Genomic DNA, 22,673 nt, shown 5'->3' with positions numbered 1-22,673 from the left:
CCCCAGGCCGTGGTGAGGACTCAGTCCTTTCAGAGGCATGAGCGCGAGCAACTTCCAAAGGGCATGTCTGCTCTCACAGAAGAACCCAACAGGGAGCCGGTGGGACCCATATGTAGAGTAGCAACCATTACCCCACACACCCTTACACACAGACGCAGTCGGCGTCGCCGGCTTCCGCAGTACCAACAGCTAACGCGAGCAATTTCGCGATTGTTATCGCGAGAGCAAAACCAGCTGCCCGGGGCTGGGCCGAGTCAGGGACATGTCAGTCCCACTACGCAAGCGCAATTTTGCCAATGTACGAGCGCATTGGTGCGACATCCAGACGCCAAGCGAAGGCCGACTGCAGGAGTGCGCCTGCATTTCCTCCCCTTACTTCGGCCAATTCTCAGTTTCATTTCCGGTCTCCCATTTCCGGTCCTTTCATTTATCCTTCCGACAGAAAAATCGGTGGTGTGGTCAGTTGGAATCTTCGGTTCCCGTGAAGTCGGCCTGGCCTGAGGCCGTGAAGCTCACTGGGCTGGGGCCGCGCGGCCCCAGGGCGGCGCCCTCCCTCGCACCATGGTGAGTGGAGACGGGGCGTGAGGGAGGGGCGCGCGGGCGGGCTGTGAGGGCTGCCAGCCCCGTCTGGGGCGCTCGTGGCCTAGGGGCTCTGCCGGGCATCGCCGCGGGCTTCAGGCTCCGTGGCTGTAGCTCGGGGATTCTCTGCGTGCCTCGCTTTAGCTGTCGCAAGTTGGAGGAGGAAACTGGGACCTCGGGAGCCGGGTTACCACCTCCGACAGTGTTTTAATCTCGACGAAGCGCTTTACCTCATCGATGGCGAAAACTAAGGCACAGAGAGGCTCAAGGACCGGCGCGGAGTCACAGTGTGTGGCGGGGGCCGGATTGTTTGTCCCCAAGTCCCATGGGGGGGGTGGTGAACAGCGGTTGTGACTATATGTTTCTGGACTGTTTGATTTATGTCTGTTCTCGGTCTCCCCCACAAGATATAAACCTCAGGAGGGTGCGGTGTTTTCACCGCTGGTTCCCTGATGTCTAACTGTCGCGCGTTGTAGGTGTTCAGTAACGAATGAATGAGTGCCATAGTTTATTGCATGGGGCTGTGATCTCCGTGGTCTGGCGTGGTTTATTGGCATCTTCCTTCGTTCAAGAAGTGCTCAGGACGTATAAATATGAGAATGCACATAGTGCTGGTACAAAGAAGATGCTCATACATGTTAGTTATTACCACATTTTCATGAAGTGCAGCCCCCAGAAGAAGCACACGACGCCATAGTAAGGTTATAGAAGATGTATTGAAAGCCATTGTAGATTGATGAGCACAAGACCCGAGGAGGGAACCCAGTGGTCTAGAAGTAGCCCTTTCTGTGGGAGGATATGCTCCAAACTACTGCTTCACACTGCCCTGCTCAGCCTTGAGAATCTTCTTCTCTGAACTCTGGCAAGCGTAGATAATCTCCTCTCTCCATTCCCTAGCAGGGATAAAGATCCATGCGCCTGGATATTTCTGGCTACAGGAGTTGCTAGGTGTCTTATATAACTGTCACCATCACACATTCGTATTTGTGGGCTTCCATCACCCTAGGCTCCTGCCCTATCACATTGATTCATTGTTTTAGGGGGAAATTCCTATGAATTCCCTCAAAAGGCAGAACCATGGCCAAATTCCTAGCACCTAGCATGGTGTTTTTTTAAGCATGGAGCAGGCATTCAGAAACACTGAATTAAATAGTTAGAATCTGTAGGCTTTAATGAAATAGGCAGGATGCAACTTAAGCCTTCAAGATGATGGCTTCCCCTGGGAGAGCCTCTCTGTTTTATTCCTTAGTAGATATTGTGTTCATTTATCCACCAAGCATTTGCCAATTCTGTTTCTGTGTCCATTGAAAGGGAGGGTCAGAAAGGAGATTTAAATTGAACTTACTTTTGCTGAGCATTTGTAAACTGCATACCTAATGTCTTCATGCATTTATATCATTAAATCATCATGACATCTCTATGAGATAAGAGGTATGATACCTGTTGTGAAGATGGGGAAACTGAGGCCTAGAGAGACTACTTCTCAGGCATGGTCAGTGGAAGAGCCGGGAGTACAATTGAAGTCCCTGACTCAGCAAGTACTCTTTCTATTATACTACAACGCAGAAAACATGTTCCCTGCCTGACACTGTGTTTAAGGGATAGCCGGTTTGACAGTGGTGTGACAGTACCAACATAAAACTCACTTTGTAAAAGCCAGTCCTTTCTTCCTCAAATTCCACTTGCAGGGAATGGATAGTTGTGATGCTCGGTGGAAAGTATCATGGTAGGTATAAAGCCAGGCAAAGGGCAGCAGCCTACCTGAGAAGAAGGGGTCATGGAAAGAACATTCTGGAGGGTGATGACACAGGTAAATTTTGAAGGATGAATGAGAGCCAGATCCAAGGAGGTGGGGTTAGTGGAGGAGTAAAGATTTTAAGTAGAGGGAGTAGCATAAATAAAGTCACAAGATTTGAACATCTTTCACTTTTTTTTGTTGTTACTGTATTCATACACTAGTTCAAGCATTCTGCTTGTGGTTGTGTCCTTTTGAAACTTTTCTCTAAAAGGTAAATGAAAAAAAAATATTTTAAACATGGGCATTTTTCTTCTCTCTGCTTTTAGGCCCGAAACGCAGAAAAGGCCATGTAAGTATCAACTTGATTTTGTCTGTAGATTTTATGTAACTTAATTAGAGCTCTTTTTGTGTTTAGTCTTTTGGTATGTGAGCCTTTTGGTATATGTTTCTTTCTCTACACGTGTTAAAATAGTATTCCCATATTTGCCCATTTGTTTTCCCCATTAGTGCTTTCTGGCAGCTCCCAGAACTTAAACTGCATGAACACTCGTTCACCTGGAGATGGTGCAGGAGCTGTGAGAGTGGCAGCTGGGGCACCCCGCGATATTAGTCTTTTAACATCTGGATGTGTTGCTCACTACAGTGTATGATAAGTAGAGTTTCCCACAGTCCTTACATGCAGTGTAAATAAAATAGATACTCGGGTGTTCAAAAACACAAATGGCCTTATAAGCTCTACTCTTTGGAAGAGTAGATACTTCTCTGTGGATTCTTAATCGCTATATATGTATGAATGACATTAAATATGGTCATGAGCAGATTTACCCCATCCAAGAATTTGGGTGATAAGAAATTTGCAAGTAGGATCTAATAGAGTCCTCTCTATTCCTGGTAGGACGGCCTTAGCAAGATTTCGTCAAGCTCAGCTGGAAGAGGGAAAAGTGAAGGTTGGTGTAAATCTTCTTCATGAATTGTAAAGTGTCAAGAACAAATGCGGTAAAACTCCCTCCTGAGCAGGCTTCAAACTTCAGATCTTCCTATTTCTTGTCTATACTTGCTGGCACTCTTAGGAGTCTACACACGTGAATTTAAGGTGTAGGTCTGTAGCTGGGGCAGTGTGATGATCTGGCTGCTTGTTCTTCAGACTCCTCTGTAATGTGATGATTGGGTTCCCACGTTATCCCAGCTCTGTCTAATGTTGAATAATAGGAAGTGGAGAGGACTGTGGGCAGCATTTCTAAGCTGAAACCAGTAAATGATCTCAACTCATGGAGACTCAGCCAGGTTAGGGATAATATGTACCATTCTTTGAATATTTTTGTTTTGTTTTTTTAAATTACACACACACACACACACACACACACACACACACACACAGTCGTGTGTCACTTAACAACGGGGATACATTCTGAGAAATACATTGTTAGACAATTGCGTCATTGTGTGAACATCATAGAGTGTGCTTACGCAAACCTAGGTGGTATAGCCTGCTACACACCCAGGCTATGTGATACTAATCTTATGGTCCCCGTAGTATATATGGTCCATTGTTTACTGAAACATCCTTATGTCGTGCATGTCTGTACATATGGTTATTCTAAACACCAATGACCATCATTTCTTTTTTCTATTGAGGTAATATTGGTTTATAACATAATATAAATTTCAGATATATATCATTATATTTTGATTTCTGTGAAAACTATATCATGTTCACCATCCAAAGTCTAATCCGTTACTGTACACATGTGCCCTTTTACTTCTCCCCCCCCCCCTCCTCCCCACTTCCTCTCTGATAACCACCAATCTAATCTCTGTGTTGTGTATTTGGTGGTGGTGGTTTTTTTTTTTTTGTCTTCCACATATGAGTGAAATCATATGGTATTTGGCTTTCTCCATCTGACTTATTTTGCTTAATATAATACCCTTAAGGTCCATCCATGTTGTCACAAATGGCAAGATTTCATCTTTTTTATGGCTGAGTAGTATTCCATTGTTTATGTATACCACATCTTCTTTATCCATTCATCTGTTGATGGGCACTTAGGTTGTTTCCAAGTCTTGGCTACTGTGAATAATGCTGCAATGAAGGGGTGCATATATCTTTTTGAATTAGTGTTTCATGTTCTTTGGATAAATAGGCATCAGTGGGATAGCTGGATCATATGGTAGTTCTATCTTCATTTTTTGAGGAATCTCCTTACTGTTTTCCAGAGTGGCTGACCAATTTACATTCCCACCAGCAGTGTTCAAGGGTTCCCTTTTCTCCACCTCCTCTCCAATAGTTGTTATTTCTTGTCTTTTTAATAATAGCCATTCTGGGCCGGCCCCTGTGGCTTAGCGGTTAAGTGCACGTGCTCCGCTGCTGGCAGCCTGGCATCGGATCCCGGGCGCACCGACACACTGCTTCTCCCGCCATGTTGAGGCCACATCCTACGTACAGCAACTAGAAGGATGTGCAACTATGCCATACAACTGTCTACTGGGGCTTTGGGGGGAAAAAACAAAAAGAAAAAAAAAATAATAGCCATTCTGATGAGTGTGAGGTGATATTTCACTGTAGTTTGGATTTGCATTTCCCTAATAATTAGTGATGTTGAACATCCTCTTATCTGCCTGTTGGCCATCTGTATGTCTTTGGAAAAATGTCTGTTCAGATCCTCTGCCCATTATTTAATTGGGTTGTTTGTTTTTTTGGTTGTTGAGTTGTATGACTTCTTTATATATTTTGGATATTAACTACTTATTGTTTAGATGATTTGCAAATATCTGCTCCCATTGTTAGGTTGTCTTTTTGCTGTCTTGATGGTTTCGTTTGCTGTGCAGAAGCTTTTTAGTCTGATGTAGTCCCATTTGTTTATTTTTTCTTTTGTTTCCCACGCCTGAGTAGACATGGTATTCGAAAAGATCCTGCTAAGGCCAATGTCAGAGAGCATACCTCTGTTTTCTTCTAGGAGTTTTATGGTTTCAGGTCTTACATTCAAGTCTTTAATCTATTTTGAGTTAATTTTTGTGTATGGTGTCAGATAATGGTCTACTTTCATTTTTTTTCATGTGGCTGTTCAGTTTTCCCAACACTGTTTATTGAAGAGACTTTCCTTTCTCCATTGTATGTTCTTGGCTCCTTTGTCAAAAATTAGCTGTCCATAGATGTGTGGGTTTATTTCTGGGCTCTCAGTTCTGTTCCATTGATCTGTGTGTCTGTTTTTGTGCCAGTACATGCTGTTTTGATTGCTATAGCTGTGTAGTATATTTTGAAATCAGAGAGTGTGATACCTCCAGCTTTGTTCTTTTTTCTCAGCATTGCTTTGGCTATTTAGGGACTTTTGTTGTTCCATAGCCATCATTTCTTAAGGTAGTATAAATATGGCATGAAATGGATATAACCTAGTTTACTTAGCCATCTTTATAGTTTTGGACTTTTAAGTTGTTTATAGTGGTTCATTGTACCAGATACAGTGCAATGAATGTTTTTGCCTGTGTAGCTGTTTCCTAAGGAGAGGTTGTGGAGTGGGGTTTAAGGCTCGATGAAGATCATCTGGAACTGAAACTTCAAGTGTATTTAGACCATTGGACATTTTAGGCTTCAGGCCTGAATCAGTTGAATGTTGCATGAAGCTTGTAACTTCATACAGTACTGTGGCAACATGTATATTTTGTTTCTCCTTAGGAACGAAGACCCTTTCTTGCCTCAGAATGTACTGAGTTGCCCAAAGCTGAGAAGTGGAGACGACAGGTACATTCTGAGTGAATCTGATCTTAGTAGAAGTAGCAAATCTCTCATTGCTTATTATCTAAATGACTCTTAAACCAGAATTCTAAGGATTTTTAATTACTGATTTTGAATTATATTTTTCCTCTGCTTTCAGACATATTCAGAAATCATGAAAATTTATTGCCTTTTATTTTTTTTTACAGATAATTGGAGAGATCTCTAAAAAAGTGGCTCAGATTCAGAATGGTAAGTTAGTCTGTCTACTTAAAGTGCTTGATTGTCAAATCCACACTTATACTTGGGATTTTCAACACTCCTCTCTCAATAATCAATAGAACAAGTAGAAAATCAGTAAGGACATAGAAGAACTAAACAATACTACCAATCTATTTGATCTAGGTCACATTTATAGAACACTCCACATAATAACACTCCACCCAACATCAAAGAAAACACTATTGTTTTTTAAATTAATTAATTCATTTTTTTGTTTGTTTTTTTGGTGAGGAAGATTGGCCCTGAGCTAACATCTGTGCCCATCCTCCTCTATTTTGTATATGGGGCGGCTGCTACAAGATGGCTTGATGAGCGGTGCATATGTCCACGCCCAGGATCCGAGCCTGTGAACCCCGGGGCACCAAAGCGGAACGCACGAACTTAACCACTGCGCCACTGGGCTGGCCCCCAGAAAACACTATTTTTTTAAGAGCACATGGAACATTCACCAAATAGAATATATTCTGGACTATATAACAAATGTTCGCAAATTTAAAATAATTGAAATCATACACAGTACGTTCTCTGATTATAGTAGAATTAATGTAGAAATCCACAACGGAAAGATATCTGGAAAATTCCTAAATATTTGGAAATTAAACAACAAACTTCTCAACAACCCATGTGTCAAAGAGGAAATCACAAGGAGATTAAAGAATATTTTGAATTGAATGAGAATGAAAATGTAATGTCAGAATTTAGGGGACGAAAGAAATTTATGACATTCAGTTAAAGCAGTGCCTAGATGAAAATTTATAGCATTAAAATAATAGAAAATAAGAAAGGTCTCAAATCAGTGATCTAAGCTTCTACCCTAAGAAACTAAAAAAGAAGAACAAATTAAGTCCAAAGTATGCCAAAGGAGATAGTAAGATAAGAGCAGAAGTTAGTGAAATTGAAAACAGAAGATGAATAGAGAAAATAAATCAAAAGCTAGTTCTTTCAAACAATCGATAAAATTGATAAACTTCTAGTCAGACTAAAAAAAGATACAAATTACAAACATTAAGAATGAAATTGGGGGGGGCCAGCTTGGGGGCGTAGTGGTTAAGTTTGCATGTTCCGCTTCAGATGCCTGGGGTTCTCAGGTTCGGATCCTGGACATGGAGTTACTCACCGCTCATTAAGCCATGCTGAGGCGGCATCCCATATAGAAGAGCTACAACTCTACAACTATGATGCACAACTATCTACTGGGGCTTTGGGGAGAAAAAAGGAAAAAAAAAAAGAAAGATTGGCAATGGATGTTAATTCAGGGCCAATCACCCTCAACAAAAAAAAAGAATGAAACTGGGAACATCACTACAGACTACAGACATTAAAAGGATAGTAAGGGAGTATTACAAACAATTTTCTGCCCATAATTCAACAACTTAGATGAACCAGGCCATTCCCTGAAAGACACAAACTGCCAAAGCTCACCTAAGAGAAGTGGTTCTTAGCCTGGGGCAATTTTGCCCCACCAGGGGACATTTGGAAGCATCTGGAGAAATTTGCTCAGGAAGATTCACCCTGAGCTAACATCTGTTGCCAATCTTCCTTTTTTTTTTTTTCCCCTCCCCAAAGCCCCAGTACATAGTTGTATATTGGGGTTGTAAGTCCTTCTAGTTCTATGTGAGCCACCGCCACAGCATGGCCACTGACAGATGAGTGGTGAGGTTCTGCACCCGGAAACCAAACCTGGGCTGCTGAAGTGGAGCGTGCCGAACTTTAACCACTAGGCCATCAGGGCTGGCTTAGCATCTGGAGAAATTTTAATTGTTACAACTGGAGGGGTCCTACTGGCATCTAGTGGATAGAGGCCAGGGATGCTGCTACGTATCCTATGATGCATCCTACAAAGAATTATTTGACGCAAATGTCGGTAGTGCTGCTGTTTAGAAACACTGTTCAAGAAGAAATAGAGAACCTGAGCAGTCCCATATCTATTAAGGAAATTGGATTCATAGTTAAGAGCTGTCCAACAGATAACTCCAGGCCCATTTGGCTTCACTGGTCAGTTCTACCAGATATTTAAGGAATACCAGTGCTACACAGTTTCTTCCATAAAATTGAAGAGGGAACACTTCCTAATTCATTTTATAAATTTTAGTATTTTAGTGTTACCTTGATAGTAGAATCAGAAAAAGACATTACAAGAAAAGAAAAACTACAGACCAATATTCCTTATGACTATAGACATAAAAATTCTCAACAAAATATTAGTAAATCAAGTCTAGCAATTTATAAAAAGGATAATACATCACAACCAAGTGGGATTTATCCTTGGAATGAATGGCTGATTCAGCATTCAAAAATTAATTAATATAATTCATTATATCACCCTTCTAAAGAAGAAAAACTGTATAATCATCTCAGTAGATACAGAAAAAGTATTTGACAAAATTTAACATTCATTCATGATAAAAACTCTCAGCTAACTGGGATTAAAAGGGAACTTTTTTACCCCGATAAAGCAATTCTACAAAAAAACCTATAGCCAGCATCATACTTAATGGTGAAAGATTGAATGTTTTCCTACTAAGATCAGAAACAAGGTAGAGAGAACCATTCTCACCGCTTCTATTCAGTGTTGTACTGTTATTCCTAGCCAGTGCAATAAAGCGAGAAAAGGATATAAAATGCACACAGATTGGAAAGGAAGAAATAAAATGCCGTATTCTCAGATGACATAATTTTCTATGTAGAAAAATCCCGAAGACTCTATGGAAAGATTTCTCCAGTGAATAATTGAGTTTAGCAAGGTCACAGAATAGAAGGTCAATACACAAAAATAGATTCTATTTTTATATACTAGCAATGAACATATGGAACTAGAATATTTTTTAAAAAGTGCCATTTACAAAAGCATCAAAACACAAGAAATAGTTAGATATAAAGCTAACAAAATATATGTGTAATCTGTATGCTGAAAACTATGAAACACTGATGAAAAGTATCAAAGAAGACCCAAAGAAATGGAGAGATATACAGTGTTCCTGGATAGAAAGACTCAACATAGGAAAGATGTCAATTTCTTTTCTTTTCAACTACTGTCACAATCAAAATCCCAACAGGATTTTTTGGTATTGTTGACAAACTGTTTCTAAAATTTAAATGGAAAGGCAAAGGAACTAGAATAGTCAAAATAATTTTGAAAAAGAACAAAATTGGAGTATTCATACCACCTAATTTCAAGATTTAACATAAAGCTATAGTATTAATGTGGTATTGATGAATGATAGACACATAGACCAATGGAACAGCATAAGAGGTTCAGAAGTAGAGCCACACGTATGTGGTCACTTGACTTTTGACAAAGGTACGAAAGCAACTCAGTGGAGAAGGGGAGAGGATACTCTCTTGCAACAGCCGTACGGTGTTTCATTTCAACATATCAGGGTTTGTGACTTGTTTTCCCTCCTTCTCTGTGGTGGGATGCCCCAGCTTCTCCCAGCTCTGGGCTGCCATAGACAATACCTCAGCAAACTCCCTCGTGCACATCCCTTTAAGTGAGTCCCCTAGGCTTAGTTCTCAGGCTATAGTCTTTGCCAAAAGATTTTCCCGTGTAGCGTCACATTGCTTTCCTGAGAAGACTACATCCACACAGAATGCTGCCAGCCCTGAGTGCCTGTGGCAGCCTCACCGCATCTTTGCTGGCGTTGGATGCTAAGTCCCCTACCTCCACGCTTTTGCTATTTTCATTGTTGTGTACATGGAACTACAGGATTGTTTCAGTTTATATTTCTTCGGTTGCTAATGAGGGTGAAGTTTTTTTGAGGATTCTTTTCCCCTATGCTGGTGGGAACTCTGTTTATAATCCTTGCCCTTTCATTTATTTGGGTATTGATGGTTTTTATTATAAATTTAAATGATTATTTTCATGTTGTATACCTTTGTAGGTGTTAACATTCATTTTTAAAGGTATGACATGGAGTGGTATTTTGAAGAAATGATCGTTTTTGTTTTCTAGCTGGTTTAGGTGAATTCCGAATTCGTGACCTGAATGATGAAATTAACAAACTGCTAAGAGAGAAAGGACACTGGGAGGTCCGGATCAAGGAGCTAGGCGGTCCTGATTATGGAGTAAGTGAGCAGCATCCCAGTGGCTCTTGGGCATGAGCTAGTGAGCTTTTTGGCAGGCTGTGTCGGTCCTGTCTAACTTTGCATCCCCTGTAGCTCCCAGCCCATGCCTGCCAGAATAGGCACTCGAGAAATGAGAGAAGACTGACAAGTGCCTGTTCCATGTGGACAGGAAACCTGTGAAAAGGATGGGTTGGATAAGGCTTAAAGACTTCACAGCACAGGCCTCAGAGCAGACTGGGCACCTGCCTTTACCAGCCAGATGTTCTTGAGTAAGCCACTTAATCTCTCTGGGCCTCTTGTTTAAAATGACCATGACCCTCTCAAGTCCTCTGAACTCCTTGGGAATTGGGGCAACCATTATTGGATCTTTGCCTGAAGGATCCTTGGGGACACTCCATTCTTTGTTTTCTTTGGACCCTTAGAAATGCAATGCTCTAGAACAGTGCCTTTCAAGCTTTTAGGACCACGACGCATTGTAAAACACACAAATTTTATATTACAACCCAGTACACACAAAAATGTACTGAAAAAATACTTAGTATGTGTTGATGCACTTTTATATTTTCTATTCTGTTCTATTTTGGTTTTTTAAAAATTGATGATTATGACCTACTTAATTAATTTCATGACCCACTACTGGGTCTTGACTTTGAAAAATACTGCTCCAGATCCTGCCCCGTCTACCCATTTGTGAAGAGATCTACTTCAGTTCATTTGAACCAGGAGTATCTAGTCATTGGGCTCTAATATATTATGTAAGAAACACATGCACTGTTTCTACGTGATTGTCTTTTTACCCTTATGAAAGTCTTAACACAAAACCATAATTCTCACTTTAGTACCTGGCATAAAAATGAAGCATTCATTCTTCCTGCTGCAGTAGGAAAGGGCCTCACATTTCTTGAGTACCTGTTCTGTTCTAGCCATTGCACTAGGAACTGTCTTTTTTTTTTTTGATTTTTTTTTTTGTGAGGAAGATCAGCCCTGAGCTAACATCCAATGGCAATCCTCTTCTTTTTTTGCTGAGGAGGATTGGCTCTGGGCTAACATCTGTGCCCATCTTCCTCTACTTTATATGGGACGCCGCCACAGCATGGCTTGACAAGCGGTGCATCCGTGCGCACCCAGGATCCGAACCTGCAGACCCCGGGCCGCTGCGGTGGAATGCACGCACTTAACTGCTGTGCCACCGGGCCGGCCCTGGAACTTTCTCATTTAACCTCTTCAGTTGTTCTGTGATGGTGATTTTGTTTCCTGTCAGACTGCTTTAAAGTAATGCAGAAGTTTATTAACCCTCCTAGAAAAGCGACCTCAGAAGCATGACAAAGTTGATATGTAAGATATTCTTAAGTTCTACCACCCAAAGTCAATATTAATGTTTTTGTATATTTCCTTCTAGACTTTTTTTAATGCTTAAGAATTTTATTTCCATTTTCTATGTATAAAAGTTAATACATTTAGAGTTTCAGTTTTACAAGATGAGAAGAGTTATGGAAGTGGATTGTGATGATGGTTGCATGACGTAAGGAATGTATTTAATACCACTGACCTTTACACTTAAAAATGATTAATGGTAAATTTTATCTTATGTGTATTTTACCACAATAAAAAAAATAAAAAGTTAGTTATCATTAAGTTCAGAAAAGTGTAAAGAAGCAGAACAGCATCAGTGCTGATCCCATTGCTTAGGTGCAACTACGTGCATGTTGCCTTCCATTGTTTTTCTGTGAACTCCATAATAGAGATCATACTGTATATATGGTTTTGGTTCTTAATTTTGTATTTTTTTCCAAAATGGTAACATTGGTTATATAAATAGTACATACTTTTATGCAAAAAAAGAAAACATAAAAAGAATATAAAAATTGTAAAATATTAAAAATTTTATAAATATTATATTCTATGTATGATATAGAATATATTATATATTTTCTAACTACCCCAAAATAACTGCTATTGACATTTTCTATTTATCTTTCTAGCATTTTTTCTATGCATATATATGTTTATTTTTACAGAAATTTGTTCCTATTGTAACGGTATGCTTTGTTCACTTAATAGTATATGAGGAGCATATTTTCATGTCAATATATAATTGTTTATATAATTGTTTTAAAAAGCATTTTTGAGCTCACAAAAAGTTGCAGAAAGAGTACAGAGAATTCCTACATACCCTTTATACAGACTTAACCTGTTTTTAACATTTTGCTGTATTTGCTTTATCATTTTCTATGTGTACCTTGAGATTTTTTTTTCTGAACCATTTGAAGTTTAATTACACCATGTTCCTTTATCCCTTAATACTTAATAGTTCTATGTGTATTTCCTAAGAAGGAGAATGTTCTGTTATATAACCTTGGTAGTTATCAAGTTTAAGACATTTAACTTGAATACAATCATTTTATCTAATCCACCAGCTGTTTTATCGATTTTCCCAATAATGTCCTTAATAGCATTTCCTGCTCAAGTACAGGACCTAGTCCAGGGTCACATACTACATGTAGTTGTCGCCATCATCATTTCTAATGGATAGATTTCCATCTTCTTTTTTTTTTTTTTTTAATTTTTTGTTTATTGCAGTAACATTGGTTTATAACATTGTAAAAATTTCAGGTGTACTAGATTTCCATCTTCTGGATGTATGTGTCATTTGTCTTCTACTGGTTGTCATTTAGGTTGTTTGCAATTGTTTTTTTAAGCTTTTTCACTTAACATCATATCATAAGCATTTTTCTAAGTAAATATAAGGGTTTCATAAGAACCATCATTTTTAAGGTATAAAATATATTCCATCAGTGACTGCTGTAATGTAATTAAATCTTCCTTCTGCTGTTAGGTATTTAGGATGATTTTTACGGGATAAAAAAATGTACCTAAATATTTCTGTGTACATAAATATTTTCCATGTTTAGCATTATTATCTTAAAATATATTTGCAAACATAGAAATAAATAGTGGGTTTAAGGATCTGATCCATTTTCTCTTTTTCCTTCCCAATAAGAAAATTGGCCCTAAAATGCTGGATCACGAAGGGAAAGAAGTGCCGGGAAATCGAGGTTACAAGTACTTTGGAGCAGCAAAAGATTTGCCTGGTGTTAGAGAGCTATTTGAAAAAGAACGTAAGTAATTACTATTTGTGAAGGTTTTAGCCTCTAATTCTTGGTAATCATAACAGTAGACATGCTATATGCTAGGTGCTTTTCTTGTGTTATTTTTTAGCTGCACAACAGCCCTGTAGTGTCAAGAGTTACTGTTCCCAGATTTTAAGTGAGAAACCTTAAGCACCGGGAGCTGAAGTCACAGACCCAGGACACAGAGTTGGGGCTGGAAAGTGAATCTAGAATTGACTGGTGCCAGATTCCACACTCTTTGCACACACCAGTTTCTCAGTCTGAATGAGGAGTTTCCTTATTTGAGGTTACCCAGAATTATTGGGGCAGGCTCTGAAGTTCATTGAATCAGGTTCCTGTTATACTTACCTATTATTGGTTGAAAAAACTATTACTGAAGTACAAGTAAAACCTTGGGCCATACCCCGATGTATGAAAATGGAGAGGAGTGGAGCTGCACCGTGTGACTCCAAGCCAGGCAACCTCACCACTCCTGCCTTCTCCCTCCGTGGCCTGGGAACTTCAGCCAAATGTTGGCCTTCCAAAATGCAATTGGAAACCAGTGGTCTGGAGTTTTTGTGTATTTTAATTTTGCCTTCTAGGAAAGTAGTCTAAACACTTTATAGAAAAATGTGTGAAAAGCAGAGAATGATACCAGTATTCTCACCACTGTTGGCATTCTGCTCTATTTCCTTCTAGTCAGTTTTTCTGTTTGTTTAAAAATATAATTCTACCTTTATTAAACTCTGCTTATTGTTAAATTCATTATGCCAAAACTGGTTTTGCATGGGTCATTAACATCACTTAAAAATAATTCAGGGGCCGGCCCCATGGCTTAGCGGTTAAGTGCGCGCACTCCGCTACTGGCGGCCCGGGTTCGGATCCCGGGCGTGCACCGACGCACCGCTTCTCCGGCCATGCTGAGGCCACGTCCCACATACAGCAACTAGAAGGATGTGCAGCTATGACATACAACTATCTACTGGGGCTTTGGGGGGAAAAAAAAAAAAGGAGGAGGATTGGCAATAGATGTTAGCTCAGGGCCAGTCTTCCTGAGCAAAAAGAGGAGGATTAGCATGGATCTTAGCTCAGGGCTGATCTTCCTCACACAAAAAAAAAAGAATCAGAGTTTAAATATCATGCCGTAGACTATGAAAGCAATATAATTTTATTACAGAGAAGTTGTAAAATACAGAAAATCAGAAAAAAACCACCCAAGGGCCGGCCCCGTGGCTTAGCGGTTAAGCGTGCGCGCTCCGCTGCTGGCGGCCCGGGTTCGGATCCCGGGCACGCACCGCTTCTCCGGCCATGCTGGGGCCGTGTCCCACATGCAGCAACTGGAAGGATGTGCAGCTATGACATACAACTATCTACTGGGGCTTTGGGGGGAAAGAATAAATAAATTAATTAAAAAAAAAAAAAGAAAAAAACCACCCACATTTTCACAACTTGTAGATGACAGTTGTTGACATGTTGAGGCATATTTCCTTCCAGTTTTTAAAGGGTTATGGAGGGGGGCTCCTAAGTTGAGGTTATTCTATACATTTTTTCCAAATTTATTTTTATTTATTCTAGTTGTAGATTTTTTTTTTAAACAGGAAAGTGCATCAGTCAGTCTTAACGAGTATAATTCAAACAGCACAGTCTCCTTGGCCCCCCCATCCCTATGCCCTTGCCGGAGACAACCAGTAACCATTATTCTCTGGTATGTTCCCTTCCAGGCCTTTTTCCTTGCACTTCTGTGCTTATGTCATCAGCTAAACTTCATTAGTATAAGTGACAGATGACTCAACCCCAGTTCACTTCAGGCAGAAAAACGAATTTATTGGCTCGCATAACTGACAAGCCCACGGGTAGTTTGCCTTCAGGAATGGCTGATTCCAGGTCACATTTCTCCATGTTGCAATTTTGATTTCCACTGTATGAGCTCTTTTCTTTGTCTGGCTCTCTGCTTGTGGTGGCAAGTCATCCATCCTTGACTTACATTTCGTCCTCTCTCAGTGAGAGATTTTCCCCCAAGCAGTTCAAGAAAATTCCGGAATTGAGTCTAGTGGGCTTTGATTGGGTCATAGTCCAATCCCTGATCATAGAGCCAGTCCCTGTGGCTGGGAGGAACGCAGTGCTCCAAGCCAGCCAGATTGCAGTTCTCTACCCTGTCCTGGGTGCAGCCAACATGGTCACGGGGCGTGAGCCCGGAGCGGCAGAGGTGTGGACGGAGCTGCTGTTAGCAGCATCAGGGCCTGCTGAAACACTGGCTCTCCCATACCTGTTTTGTTGTGATGTCCGTTGATCCTCCCGTAGTTCTGCTTAGCGCTCTGTTAGTGGAGGTGAAGGATTAAAGAGTATCATGGTATGGATTAATCATACTTTATGTAATCATCTCTCCATTGGTAGAACTTGAGTTCTTTCCAGTTTTTCATAAGTGTAAAATTTTTGCTGATCTGATGGGTGAAAAAAATATTATTTTTATTTCCCTGATTACGAAATAAATTGATAATTCAATTACTAATTGAAATTTTCATACATTTGAATTGTTTCTTCTTAAAATATCAGGTTTTATTCTTTGACCAATCTGTTGGGTTGTCATTTCTCTTTTGATTTTCAAAAATTACTTAAATATTCTAACTAGTAATCCTTAGTCTGAAAATATTTTCTTCAGGACTTTCTCATTTATCTTTTTTGTTTGTTTATAGTTTCTTTTGTCTCATCTATATACTTTTGTTTTCCCATCATATTTTTTTCATTAAACATTATGGCGTTTCCTCTGTTATCAAAGCACCTCGTGAAACAGCATTATTGGGGCTGCAGGATACCCCATCCCACACACACCCTGCAATTTACAATCCTAAGGTATTCCAAGTTTTCACTACTACGTGGATAACGCCGTGATGCGCGTCTCTGTCCATAAAGCTTTGGCAGCTTTTTTTTTTAATTAGGATAGATTCTTTTTAAATGGACTATATGGGTCAAAGTTTTCAACATTGATTTAAAAAAGGGTAGTACTGCCTACATAATCCTATTACTAGTATAGAGAAGTGCCTGTTTCATGGTATTTTCGTGAATACACGTGCTGTATGGCTGTATAACATTGTATAGGGAGAAGGCTTGAGTGTGATTGTGATGAGAAATTCAGCTAAGTTGGTGCTGTTTCTTTTAGCTCTTCCTCCTCCAAGAAAGACTCGTGCTGAGCTCATGAAGGCGATCGATTTTGAATACTATGGTTATCTAGATGAAGACGATGGCGTTATTGTACCTTTGGAACAAGAATATGAAAAGAAACGTAGGTCTCCGGGCATTTCGATTCATCATTGATGGCATCTAGTTTCTGTTCTCTCCTTTGAAAACGGGGTTTTCAATAGTGCTTTATGCCAGGAGGGACTTTTCTTTGTTGCTAGTGGTCTTTAGAGGAAGTGGTCTGCTAGTGACCTAACCTCCAGTAACTGTGAGGCAGTCAGGTCTGTGCTGGGCCAGAAGCAGCAGGTTGGGGAAGCCGGAAGAGCAGCATCTGACGTGGCCCCTGTCCACCGTGGTTCACCATCGAGATTCCTGCCCAGACTGGCCTTTCTTGAAATCATGAAATGGTGTCCACTTAAGTAGCTTTTAGATCTGCTTTAAACACAGCTAATGGGTTGTCAGTGTAGAGCAAGACGGTGTCCCTCTCTGAGTGCCTCCTCCATGCCAAGCACTGTGCTAAGCCTCCTGCGGACATTCTTTTGAAGCCTCATGACAACCCTGTGAGGCATCAGTTAGTGCTGATCGTCATGTGGTGCGTCGAGCTGGGGCTTTGGGAGCAGGTGTTCAGGAGTCTGAGCTCTTTTCCTGCGTGCTGTACCACTGTCTCCATCTTCGTGGGGGCTGGCAGGAAGCCACTCAGGGTGTTGAACTTGGGGAGCGTCTGGGGACATCCCCTAAGAAGCTGCCTTGTAGCTGTTGTAAGACCATGCTGCTCCTCACATCTGATTCCCACCCCGCTGGGCACAGTGAAGGGTGTCCCTTTCCAGATGGGACATCTTGGCCTTGCCCTGTGTGGTGTCTAAAGCTTATTTAGAGACCAGAGTAAATAACACCTGCTCTCCCCTGTCTTCAGTCAGAGCTGAATTAGTGGGAAAGTGGAAAGCAGAGCGAGAGGCCCGGCTGGCAAGAGGAGAAAAGGAGGAGCAGGAGGAAGAGGAGGAAGAGACCAACATCTATGCTGTTACCGAGGACGAGGTACTGGGTGGGCAGCGGGGGTCCCCTGGCACTGCCTTCTGCTCGAGCCCTGAAGCCTGGGCTTCAGGAGAATTGGCTGGAGTGGTGGGAAGGAAGCTTGGCTTATAGACAGGGGATCAGGATCAAAGCCCCGCTCTGCCCCTACCTCAAGATGAGGCCTCAGCCTCTCCTGGAAGATGGGTGTGAAGATCACCTCCCAGGATCACAGGGAGGGTTCCAGAAAGGAATGGCTATGAGAGCACTTGGGAAACTGTGCTTTACACCAGGATTACTTCCTTGTTTCTTAGAGACAGGCCCTCCGGATGATACTGGAATTGGATCTATAAACACATTTGAAGCCGTATGAGTTTTAGCCCGTGACCTCATTGTTTCTTTTTAAATGGCTGTGCCAGTAGCTCTTCTGTGGTTTTAACACCCCCATTTTACAGACGGAAACTAGCCCAGAGCAGAGAAGGGACTTACTCAGAGGGTCACGGTTGGGGATGGAGCTGTGATCCCTGCCTCTCAGGCAGAGCCTCCTGGCTCCTGCCTCCTCTGCAGGGCCTGGTGTGTGCACGCCTCCTCCCTGGATAGTTCCAAAATGGAGCTGATTTGCTGGACTGAGAAAGGGAAGGGGAATCACCCATGCATAGACAATGGGTCAGGTTTTAGTGAGAAGCTTGCCATGACATCACTGGCAATGAAGCAGGCTCAGAGAGGTTTAGTGCCTTAGTTAACATCACACAGGATACAGCAGACCTGAGATTCATACTCTGGTCTGGCTGATGAGCAGTGGGGCAGTGATGCATTTGAAGCAGGGTGGCAGCATGCCCTAGCAAGATTTTCTCTAGGTGCAAATATCTGTTTGCTTTTTTAGCAGATATTTGTTTAGTTAGTGGCTCCTGTGAGCCAGACCCATGCTGGGGCATGGCAGTGAACAAGCCCTGCTGTGGCTCAGAGTCCAGTGGGAGACAGTTCAGTAAGCAGACACAGCGGAAAACGGCAGCCATGACGGGCTCTGAGGTAGCAGCGTGGTGCAGGGAGAGCCTATGCAGGCCTTCCTGGGGAGGTGACCCTTCAGCTGAGATCTGGAGGACAAGGAGGAGTTAACCAAGTAGACAGACGGTGAGAGAAGAGTGTTCCAGGCAGGGGGAACTGTGTGCCAGAGGACACCGCGGGCGTGTAAGAGGCGGGTGACCGGCAGTGTGGGCGGAGCACAGTGTGTGGGCTGTTGGGTGTGAGAGGAGGTCGGAGAGCGGCGCGAGGTGGGATGAGCGAGGACCTGGCTCCATGGCGAAGAGAGGTTTTCTTTATTGTGAGAGCAAGGGGAAGTTACTAAAGGATTTTTTTTTTTTTGAAATAATTATAGATTTACAGCAAGTTGCAAAGGTAATACAGAGAGGTCCTGTGTGTCCTCCACCCAGTTTCCCCCACTGGTTACGTCGTACGTAGTTATCGTACAGTACCAGAACTAGGAAATGCAGTTGGTGTAATGAGTGTGTAGAGTTCTGTGTCTTTTATCATGTGTAGGTTCGTGTAACCACCATTGCGATCAAGAAACAGAATTGTTCCCCCCTTGAGCTGCTCCTTTACAGTCACACCTCGCCCTCCACTGCTATCCCTCACCCCTGGCAAACTCTAATCTGGTCTCCATCTCTATACTTTTGTCATTTCAAGAATGTTTTATAAATGGAATCACACTGTGTGTCACGTTTTGAGATGGCCTTTACTCTCAGCACAGTGCCCTTGAGATCCACCCGAGTTGTTGAATTCAAGAGTTCCTTCCTTTTTGTTGCTGAGTAGTGTTCCATACACAGAAAAGTACATAAGTCATAAGTGTTCAGGTCAGTGATTTTTCACGAGGTGAACGCACCCATGCAGCAAATAGCAGGTGAAGAAACGACATGACTAGCACCTCAGAAGCTTGCTCCTGCCCCTGGGTGTCATTCTCCGGACCTCTAATAACCCTTGAATTTCCACCTGTTTCTGAACTTCATCTATCAGTGGAATCATGCGTACTCTTTTGTGTCTAATGGTCATGGGTATTTGCTTAGTGTCCAGTTTGGGGCTATAACCAGTAGGGCTGCTGTGGACTTTCTTGCTCATTGCTGTTGTTTGAGTCGCCACTGAGGAGTGGAACTTCCAGATCATAGGGTGGGCATGTGTTTAGCTTCAGTGGATATAGCTGAATAGTTTCCCAAAGTGGACCACTTTCACTCCTACCAGCAGCATCTGAGAGCTTCCCCCACAGGGTTTCTCGCCAGCTCCCCTGGCAGCTGGTGTGGGGAGAGGATGGCGCGGGGCATCTGGCACTGGCACAGTGGACCCAGCACCTCATGGAGTCCTCTCTCCTCACATTCCCAAGGCCATGTTATTTCTGTAGGTTATTAGTCATTGCTGTTGACTCATATGCAGCTTCTGAGTTGATCTTTTTTCTATGTATGGCACATTGTTAAAATTTAATTTGAAAAAATAGATAATGTATTCACAAGATCCAAAAACCAAAAAGTATATAAAAATGTTCAACGAAGATTCTCTTTCATAGCCCTGTCCTCCATCCACAGAGTTCTCACTGCTGTCCCTAGTTTCTGTTCTTATTTTCTTTCTTCATGCAGAAGGTAGCATAGTATATACACAGTGTTCTGTTGCTTTTTCTCCTTAACGACGTGTCTTGGGAGTCTTTCTGTGTGAGTGCAGATCTTCCTCTTTCCTTTTTTTCCCTCTCTACAGCTGCCGAGTAGTGCATTTTCTAGTGGTACCAACGTTTATTTAATGGGCTCCTACTCATGGACTTTTGGTTGTCCTCTGTTTGTAGTCTGATGAGGAAGGCAGCCAGGAGAAAGGAGGGGAAGACGGGCAGCAGAAGTTCATCGCTCACGTCCCGGTGCCGTCTCAGCAGGAGGTAGGGTAGAGGCTGGGACTCCCTTGTGGGTGGAGCTTCCCAAGTGCTGGGGGCCTTGCTTCTGAAGGAGACCACAGAGTGCTTTAGTGGGTTTTCTTTGTCCTTCCCATCCATTAGGGCAGCTCTGACTCCTGACCACAGGGCAGTGGTCACTGTGCTCATAATGGGGTGTGGAATCCAGAGAAGGCAGGATTTCATCTGCTTTAGAGGAAGCTGACACACACTCTGTTGTTCACATGCTGCCAGTGGGAGAGTGGGACTCTTGGAGACCACTCTGGATGTCGGGCTGCTCCGTGGCCTCTCTCATGGGGACTCCCTCCCGGCTAGGTTCCGGCAGGGCATAGAGGGCTTTGCTGGGAAGTGAAGCATGAGCCCTTTACTCTTGCTGTCCACAGATCGAAGAGGCACTTGTTCGAAGGAAGAAGATGGAACTCCTCCAGAAGTATGCAAGTGAGACCCTGCAGGCCCAGAGTGAAGAGGCCAAAAGACTCCTGGGATATTAGGGCCAAGCTGGGACACTCCTTGGGGTCTGGAAAACTGCCGGGAGTTCTTCATCCCCCATTGGCACTTGCGTTAACTCACAGGGCTCTGCCACCCGGGGACTGCAGATGGGCAGGCCTGCTCCGCGAGGCTTCCTGCTGCTTCCTACCATTCATTCTTCTCTTACCTTTTCTTACCTCATCTTCCGATCTGAGGGAAGGGTCTGCCCTGTGCCGCCCTGGCAGACTGTATACGCACCAAACACTTCAGCCGTTGCCTTGGTACAAATGTTTGCCTCCTGTATGAACTCACTTATTTTTCTCCTGAGTGTGTAAAACAGGCTGCTAACTGGCTGCCTGTCAGTGTTTTATTTAGCCCTCTACTGTCATTTGGTGGGCAAGGCGATCAATTGGTGACTACCATTAAAAATTTGCAGTTTTTCCTAAAAAGACAGGATTGTAACGCCTCTTGAAAAATCAGAAAATTTGTCAACCCTGAGCCCACATCCCACATATCAACAGCTAGCCAGAGCTGTCCCTTTTGGGCTGGGCATCACTCCCAGTTCTCCATGGCCCACTCAGCCTGCCTCACTCCGTCCTTCCTGAGTGGCAGGAATTTGAGTTTGCTACTTCTGTTTTATAACTGGTTCTGCAGAACGCTGTTTTTATTAAAGATTTTTATGTGAAAGGGAAACCCCCACGTCTGCAGCTTGTTCCCTAGGCTACCTATACTGAGGCGATGGCTGCATTGGGAGTGAGGTTCAGAATCACTGCAAGGGACAGAGTCCTGAAACACACAGATGTGGGACGGATGGGACCAGTCCCGGGCTCCGCCTGGGTGCCGAGGTGGGTGGGCAAAGGACGGGGCTACTGGGGGCAGGGCCTGCAGTGCTGGCCAGTGTGAAAAGCACACCGTGGGCGCCCGGGAAGCACGAGCTGAGTCCAGACCTGCCATTGGAGCTGGGTCTCTACTTTCCAGTGGGGCAACCGACAGCAGAGGCTGCAGCCTCCAGGCCGTGTGTGTAGGGACCCCCCAAGTTCGGGCGGGTCCTGGGGGTGTCTGGGAGTCAGCATCAGGACCAGGTGGTTGTCCTTTGGGTCCAGGGCCCCAGTTCGGGCTGTTTGTGAACAGGAACCCCCGCGTGGAGAAGCCCATCACACAGCAGGTGGGTGGGGGATGGTCTGCCTGCGTGGGAGCAGCACATTCTGGAAATGGCAGAGCCCTGTGTGGCTGGGGGTCAGGGGAGAGTGCAGCTGGGCCGAGGAAGGTCCTGGCAGGCCTCCTGAAGGAGACTGAGGGCAGCAGGGAGCCGTGCAGAAGTCTGAGCAAGGGAGCCACCTGGTCAATGTGTGACTTGCTATAGGAAGCTCCCTGCAGCCAGGTGTGGAGAGGAGTGAGGTGGAGACGGGGCAGAGGCTGGGTTGGGCAGGGAGCGGCCGTGGGGAAGGTGACTGAGGATGGACTTCAGAGCTGATGGGAGCTCAAGTCCCATGTGCTGTGAGGGTAAGGGAAGGGGACGTGACTGGGGCAGAGGCTGGCTTCCCTGAAGGAAGGGCAGGTGGGGTCCTCCCTCAGCAGGGCCCCTGGGGGAATGTGTGCAGGGAGCAGGGAGGGGTCGAG

The 22,673-nt window shown here is 43.2% G+C and overlaps 1 protein-coding gene across 1 annotated transcript; it reads left to right on the top strand.

Annotated features, from left to right (window-relative positions):
* On the top strand, window positions 1-21,746 carry ISY1 (ISY1 splicing factor homolog). The gene is made up of 11 exons (XM_058566297.1): window positions 1-564; window positions 2,644-2,666; window positions 3,213-3,264; window positions 5,988-6,053; window positions 6,236-6,278; window positions 10,261-10,373; window positions 13,375-13,492; window positions 16,641-16,763; window positions 17,571-17,692; window positions 20,487-20,573; window positions 20,969-21,746. Exons 1-11 carry the CDS (start codon window positions 562-564, stop codon window positions 21,074-21,076), a joined length of 858 nt encoding a protein of 285 aa, XP_058422280.1. The 5' UTR covers window positions 1-561; the 3' UTR covers window positions 21,077-21,746.
* The last annotated feature ends 927 nt before the right edge of the window (window positions 21,747-22,673 follow it).

The sequence above is a fragment of the Diceros bicornis genome, chromosome 2 (assembly GCF_020826845.1).
Source record: "Diceros bicornis minor isolate mBicDic1 chromosome 2, mDicBic1.mat.cur, whole genome shotgun sequence".
In the NCBI taxonomy this organism is placed as follows: Eukaryota; Metazoa; Chordata; class Mammalia; order Perissodactyla; family Rhinocerotidae; genus Diceros; species Diceros bicornis.
This window is presented reverse-complemented; position numbering and strand designations above follow the sequence as displayed.

Excerpts from the sequence above, each read along its gene's own strand:
- ISY1 (XM_058566297.1), top strand. Across the intron at positions 6,279-10,260 it reads AGTGGCTCAGATTCAGAATG|CTGGTTTAGGTGAATTCCGA; the intron begins GTAAGTTAGTCT and ends TTTGTTTTCTAG. Across the intron at positions 17,693-20,486 it reads ATGCTGTTACCGAGGACGAG|TCTGATGAGGAAGGCAGCCA; the intron begins GTACTGGGTGGG and ends CTCTGTTTGTAG.